General features: G+C 38.6%; 1 protein-coding gene across 1 annotated transcript; it reads left to right on the forward strand.

Annotated features, from left to right (window-relative positions):
- Nucleotides 1-2,256: 2,256 nt before the first annotated feature.
- sox21b (SRY-box transcription factor 21b) lies at nucleotides 2,257-4,632 on the forward strand. Its single transcript, XM_055636818.1, has one exon. It carries the CDS (start codon nucleotides 3,231-3,233, stop codon nucleotides 3,960-3,962), a length of 732 nt encoding a protein of 243 aa, XP_055492793.1. The 5' UTR covers nucleotides 2,257-3,230; the 3' UTR covers nucleotides 3,963-4,632.
- Nucleotides 4,633-7,683: the final 3,051 nt, after the last annotated feature.

The following is a 7,683-nucleotide window of genomic DNA, read 5'->3' on the forward strand; positions in this document are numbered from 1 at the left end:
TACATCGTATTAACCGCAATACACGAGCTACACTCTTTGGCCAGCCGGTGGAATATTCTTAAGCGAACAATTTCCAAATGTTAAAAAAATTATGGATTTTATTTACTGTCCAGGCTTTGGCGTGTATTTGAATCCACACATGACATAAATATCTCACAAGCAAAGGCAATTGTTTAAGTAGAAATTGTTAAAATTATTTCTTTTAAAAAATCGACCCCTACCTTATCTTATCCCTTTTAATTTTGCCAAAATATTTCATCCGCATTTTGTTTTGTTAACTATTCGATATCTAATCTGAAAAGTAGACTTAGGGACAGGACGTGATTGAGAGGTGGAAAATATAGAAAAAGATGGTGATGGGGGCGAGGATGGAAAAATGGCAATATAACATTCCGAGTACTGCTGTGTGTGTGATGTAATTTCGGATTAAGAATCTAATTATACAATGCCTTCGTGAGTCAAACTGAACGTATATGTGATGAATTCCCATGTGGACTCTGAAGATGTTTAGCACAACGTGACTTGTAGGAGAAAGCTGAGCGTAAGATGCCAAAATCTGTCTGTTTTTCAAGAACGACTTTCGTAAATTATATGTTACGATGGCGGAGACTGGAGGTGGATCCCCACACCCTGAACTCACGCCGTGTCATTACTGTAAAATCACATCGTTCGCAAGTATTGGAGTCTCCAAGAAGACCAAAGCGCAATGCCTCACTGCGCTTGCTCATCAATACCCTATGGGCTGAAGGACACAATAGACGTCCAGCTCCGCACACCAACAACCGCATTAATTGAATGCTTCAGATATTTTAATCTCTGACACCCACCCATACATACCCTGACGAATACAGTCAGATATTAAATAACACCTAAACCATTGAAAATGACTAATGCAAAGATTTGTAACATTTGCTTTATCGTAATTCCTTTACGGTAGTTTCTAAAATGGCACACTTGTACAGAACTGACAACTGAGAATATAGAGATTAACATAAATCAACTGGTTGAAAGTGCGATAAAATAAAACACTTCGCAAAATTAGACAGTTAAAATGTGTCGCGGGAATGCTGTGCGGCTCTGTACAATGGGCGGATTGTTGGATAATACGCACAGCGTACGGAGGCGTTTTGAATCCAAAGTAAATCAAGAAAAGTTTTTTTAAAGTACCATCTCAAGATGCAAACTCATCTGCGATGCCCATTAGACAAACATGTCTCAAAATCATCCTTTATTAAACTTACATGGAAATTAGTTGCCTATGCTATGGTATTTGATGCTAAATTATTTTAACAGGTTGAACAGTTCACATTTATTTCTCTGAAATACCAGGACTCTGCGCTTCTCGAAGGCTATAATTTACAATCTTGTCAGAATTTAAGCTGGGGAATTGATGAAAATGGGCCAATTCCCTTCAAGATTCGTATTACTGACAAATAGAAGTGTCACCTTTCTATCTGGCCCTTTACAAAGAAAAGTTGTATCCGTTTTACTTACTTTAAAATAAGAAATTTGGTTAATTTGAAATATTCCTTCCAAATATTGCTCAAAATATTGGAGGCCTAAATCCAATATGTTTATACTAGCCTTTTAAGGAGACGTTGTATGAGGTGGCATATTTTGCATTTTTCCTGCATGCTCACAGTTGCCAAATAACCACAGACCTCGTCTGCACATACTACCTAAATAACAATTATGTAGCATATTCAAGAGATTCTCTATGTTTCTATCGCATTGAGAATGAACTTTGTTTGTACCTCTTCACTCGATCAAAATCAGCTTTATTTGTTTGATCATTATGTACCGACGCGATCACGGATGGTTTTAATCAGTAATTAATAATATATCATGCCAAAGGGTCCCATGATGTCAGAAAAAAAGTAAACAATGTACAAATACGCAAAAGAGAATATGTCGTCCGACTTGATTATAGGCCCTAGACTTTTCATAATATTTAGGTAACGTATTTTTCCCAATAGAACAATAATTCCCTGCATTAGTCTGGGTTTTGTATTTCGTCTTGTATGTGGTAAATATACATTAGCTCTGCTGGTGACGAAATAAATATTATAGTAAAGGATATAAACGTAGACAAGCTGATGTAAGGTTTGTTTGGTGTATTAGGAACTATATTTTAGTACAGTATGCTTGGAATATTTTGTTTCTAGTCCACAATAGTTTAATAATAATCAGTCATGATCACAATGAAAGGCGGTGCTGACTCGAAGGGCCGAATGGCCTCCTCCTGCACCTATTTTCTATGTTTCTAATAAATATAAAACACAATCTATTCAAAATCGTTTCAAATTTTTCTTGACGTTTACTTGCATGTACACGCGGTTGGCATTAACACCTCCCCATTGTAGGTACTTCCGCATTCATCACGGATTACTCAATTTCAACACGAACTATTAAGTTTGTATCATTATTTTCCACAATTATCAAATTCCCTACACTCGCGATATCTTAGCACAAATTGCACTGATTTTTTTTTTTAATGCGTCCGATTAAAACAAAAGTGTAATAGCGACAGATTATCTTTGATTCCAGCATGATTACGGATTGGTTTGTTCAATAATAGCTTCCGATAACGCCTATCAGTTTGGGATCGGATATTCCGATAGTCATGTTTAACAACAGGCAGTTGACAATTAAATCAGGAGCCAACAGTTTGTATAACATTAAGGCAAAGTCAAATAATTGCGGGATTGTGCCAGCCAAACTGAAAAGAAAGAATTGCAACAATTAAAATACACAAAAATGTGCACGCACACATTAAAACGAGTCATGGTGATGTGTTTGCAGACCTAGCGATTGGACGAGCGTTTCATTAACAACGCCTTAGCGATTATTGAAGGTTGCGTGCGAACGACTGCGCATGTTCCAGAGCCCACCTGCTTTGAAGTTGGTTCACATGGTATCCAGCGATCGGCAGACTTTCCTCGTATCTAACTAACAAGATACTCCGCTGAGAAGGCATCTGGGTGCAACAGACAACTGAAGGAATCCTCGGGAGGGCTCAGTGCTCAGCTCGGCGCACCGAGACCACTTCAAGCAACCGATACTTTAAACACCTGGCGTGGAAACACCCTGCCTTAACATTTCTGTCCCAGATTTCAAAGGAATCGCTATGACATCGACCCATTGACGAAAATACTTAAGTATCAAAAAGTTCACGGTGAGGTTTGGGCAGCGAGAGCACCTGCAGTTCTTTGATTTTTGTTGTGGTCGCTATGTCTAAACCTGCGGATCACGTTAAGCGCCCCATGAACGCTTTCATGGTCTGGTCCAGGGCGCAAAGGAGGAAAATGGCCCAGGAAAACCCCAAAATGCATAACTCGGAAATCAGCAAGAGGCTGGGTGCCGAGTGGAAACTTTTAACCGAATCAGAAAAGAGACCGTTCATTGACGAAGCCAAACGGCTCAGAGCATTGCACATGAAGGAGCACCCGGATTACAAGTATCGACCCAGGCGCAAGCCTAAGACGCTGCTAAAGAAAGACAAGTTCGCTTTCCCCATGCCTTACCTGGCGGACCAAGAAGGACTGAAGTCCGCCGCCCTGTCCGCCAGCATTCTGCCGGACTCCTTGCTCAGTTCGGCTGAGAAAGCCAGGCTTTTTTTCCCACACGTTGCGAGCCCGTACTCACTCTTCGAGGCAAGTCACCTGGGGTCAAAAATGAGCGAGATTGCGCCCACTTCCCTGGCTTCCTTGCAATATGCCTCACCACTAGCTTACCAAAGTGGAGCGAGTGCTGCCGCGGCCGCTGCAGCCGCTGCAGCGGCCGCCTTTGGCGGGGCTCACACTCACACGCACCCGTCACCGGGCAATCCTGGCTACATGCTGCCGTGCAATTGCACTGGCTGGCCGGCTTCAGGACTGCAGCCCCCTCTCGCCTATATCCTTCTCCCGGGGATGAGTAAACCCACATTGGAACCCTACCCTGCCTATGCAACTGCATTATGACATGAAGCAAAAAGTTTCTTTTAAAAGCAAGACTGTATTGCATTTAAAGGAAAAATAATCAACGAGTAGTTTGCTGACAGCTATGGTGTGCGATGTTTTGGAATAAATAACTTCTCAGACAATTGTTCTCAAATCATTGCGTGTCCAAATCTTTTTGGGAAGACAAGGGACAACTGTAATTGTTTGCAAAACAGACCACTGACCGCAACTAAAGCCCCTTGTTCGACTGTATTAATGTATTTCGAAAATTGACGAATGAATTAGAGGGAACTGCGCTATCAAATCCATCAAAAGGGTGCGGAAACGCCAAGGAAATACTATAAATGTACAAAAACAGTTGCAGTGGACGAATTATTGAATGTTTCAGACAATTAGATTCAGCCCTGGAAGTTTCACTTGCTCATCTATACTGTACTTCGGCAGAATCTAATCTAGAGACATTCAATCAAATTGTAAATATGTGTAAAAAGTCACGATTGCCATGTTTATAGTTGTGCATACATCATGAAACGCGTGAAAAACGAGCTGGACAAGCAACAACAAGAAAGGACTGTACATTTGTAAATATTGTAGGTTTTATTTTGGGTTTGAGACCTAGTATTCCCTTCATTCGTCTTGCCAAAAGCGAATTGTAGAGCCGAACCTACGCGAACAACTATACACGTTGATGCACATTGCCGAAAAATCTAAACCGGATTGTAAATTTGTACATTTCAGTATTCAGTGTTGCATGCTTAGTGTTCATTTTGTAATATTTTCCCCTCACACGACCTTCGGCTTGGGCTTCTTGGGTTTAATATAAACTCACCAGAAAATATGACCAATCTCTGGAGCAGCAAAGTAAGATATCGAAAGGGATCATTTCAGTTTGAGCAGTCCTGTGCTGACTGTCTCATATTTGTATTTATTGCCTAGATAGACGATTATTTTTGCATTTTACCCCTCGGATATTGGACTATCTTATGTCCTTTCGAGTAATGTTTGCACATTAAAAATGTAGTATCCGAGCTCAACGGTTTGTGTAATGTAACGAACAGACAAAAACATGCAATTAAGTAGAAATATACATAAATACACGTGCACTATAGCAGATGGAACGCTATTACAGTTGAAAGTTCTTTATTGGAGTGCTGTGTGGGACACCGCAGAGCGACCTCTGACACTGCCATCTAGTGCTATTCTTCGTATTCTTATTAGTATTAGTACTTCCGAGTCATAACAATTATGGAATCTATGTTATCTCGAATTTAAAATGGCACATAACTTTGACGATTACGAGTTAAAGATATGTCTTTGATTGACACTGATCTGTTTGGAAACATAATTAGTTTTTATCAACACATCATATTTAGACGTCGGCAATCTTATATAACAAAAACATAGATGTTAGCTAATATCTGTGTGGAGTCTGGCATCTGTTTATTCCCTTGCTGGTTTACAAACAGCGATGCATAACGCCATTGCCGTAAAATTATTCTTCATGGTTTTTTTTTTTAAGTCCAAAGGATTTCAATATAACTGTCACGTTGTTTGCTGTAATGTGTAACTCGAATGTTGAAGTCACAGCATGTTACTTCACACCACTTTGGCATTTCTGTAATAGAAAATACTTTTTTAATTATGCATTTGACGAATCTTTATGAAGTTTTAAAAAGTGTAATATGTTGGTTTTTAATTTAACAGTAGACGACGAACGTTCCTGTAAAATTTTGGGTCTGATTTCTACCCTGTTTATTTCTTGAACACGGGGTTTTAATAAAGAAGAAAATAGAGAGAAAAAAAACTGATTCTTGCAATGCTCACGCGATTTGTATCTGAATTGCTCAAACGCAGGTGGAGTGTAAGGTATCCTCCAAAGGGTGTCTTTGTTCGTGCTTTGAATAGAATTACTTAGAAATCTAAATCAAACCATTGTTACATAGAGCAGAAACCTGATTTATCACATTTTTATAGTGAATGGGGAAAAAAGATAAAACCACTTCGTTGTCTTTTAAAAAACATTCACCGTTCGCAAAGGGCAGCTCAATTGAATACAATGCTGCTGTTCAGGAAAACAGACAGTTCATTGATTCAAGCAACATTTAAGGAGCTGAATTTGCCTATCCAGTCGATCACTAGTAGTTTCACTGGTTAAATCCTTGTAATTCTTTCGACGCCCGAGGGGTATTTCTAATTTACACCTCAAGGAATTTCTTTTACGGACTGTTCGCGATTTATCCTTGACCACGAAGAGGCGAGAGAGGGGAAGATAATGCTATTCACTTAAAAAAACACGTCTTAAATTAAAGTTTAAAACCTTCAACACTAAGCTTAAAGGAAAAATAGAGAAATGTAAACTGCTTAAGAAGGTAGACAAAAATCCTGGAGAAACTCAGCGGGTGAGGCAGCATCTATGGAGCGAAGGAAATAGGCAACGTTTCGGTCGAACCCCTTCTTCAGACTCGTGTAAACTGCATTGAGCTAACAATACATTGGGAATGTGTTACTGGAGAAACTACAGGCTCATCGATATTTGGAGAGAGAAGACAAGTTAACACGCGTAGTTTTGAGTATAGGAATTAATCATTTGTGTATAACTATATACAGTAGTCTAAAATGTATTCGCCATATGTAACACATTGCTGGCAAACGAGAAATGTAAACCTTGAACGCATCTAACATTTGTTAGATTACCGTTATCTAAGCGATCATTTTGTTTAAAAATGGATCGTGTGTTGGTTGCTCGTGGCTATTTGGTTGGCTATTTTTAAGGCAAAATGTGATCATGAGAAAAACATAAACAATTATCATTCACATGACCACACAAAAAACTACGGGACTTAAAGAAAACAATTACTTTCATTCGTAAAAAAATTCAAATGGAATCTCATAAAGCTCTGCGCAAGTAATGAAAATCTATTTCTCACCCTTTTGTATTGAATATAATACGGGCCCCCCTTTTTATGAAGGAGGCAAGTAATCAAGGAACCCTTGTGATTGGAAGATACATTTCAATTAATTCTGCCACAATCGTTTAATCTTTTCTTCATCAAAAGCTATTATGGTGTTAAAATTAACAATTATGCAACCAATGTCTGTCTGAATCCACATGGGGACATCGAAAAAGCTTCAGATAACACGACACGTATAAATCATTCATGAGAACAATTCATGTAAGAAAAGTTATCTGTGTTTTGAATGACATTGGAAGAACTAAATGGAACCCGTTATTTGAAGGGACATTTTAACTTCATTGCCTACCTTGTATTTTTTTCTCTTTTATTTCAGCGTAATGTATATTTTCAAAATTAATTAAGTATTAACGGGAAGATAAATACTTTATTGTATGCAAAGAAATATTCCTCTCGTGGGTGAGAGCTTATTGTACTTGAACAGCACCATTACAATGGACTTGCCAGATAAGGATTCTTCGTCAAACCAGAAATAAACGTTTTGACAATTGGTTAGATGATTACAAATAGTAAACCCAAAAGCCAGTATCCTCGATTTTCATCCACCAATGTGGGTATATTCTGAGACACTCAGCATATGGAAACATCAGAAATCCAACATGATGTTACACAACTCCCAAAACTGAGCTATTTCATTAAACATGTTTTTGGCAATTTCAATAATTTGCCATATGCAACGCCTTCATTTTCATATCCCTTTATTTTCACGTCCCTTTTTATAGTCCTGTTAAAGCAATGATTATCTTCTAGCAAAATCTGTATTCAATGTT

The sequence above is a fragment of the Leucoraja erinacea genome, chromosome 6 (assembly GCF_028641065.1).
Source record: "Leucoraja erinacea ecotype New England chromosome 6, Leri_hhj_1, whole genome shotgun sequence".
Classification (NCBI taxonomy): Eukaryota; Metazoa; Chordata; class Chondrichthyes; order Rajiformes; family Rajidae; genus Leucoraja; species Leucoraja erinaceus.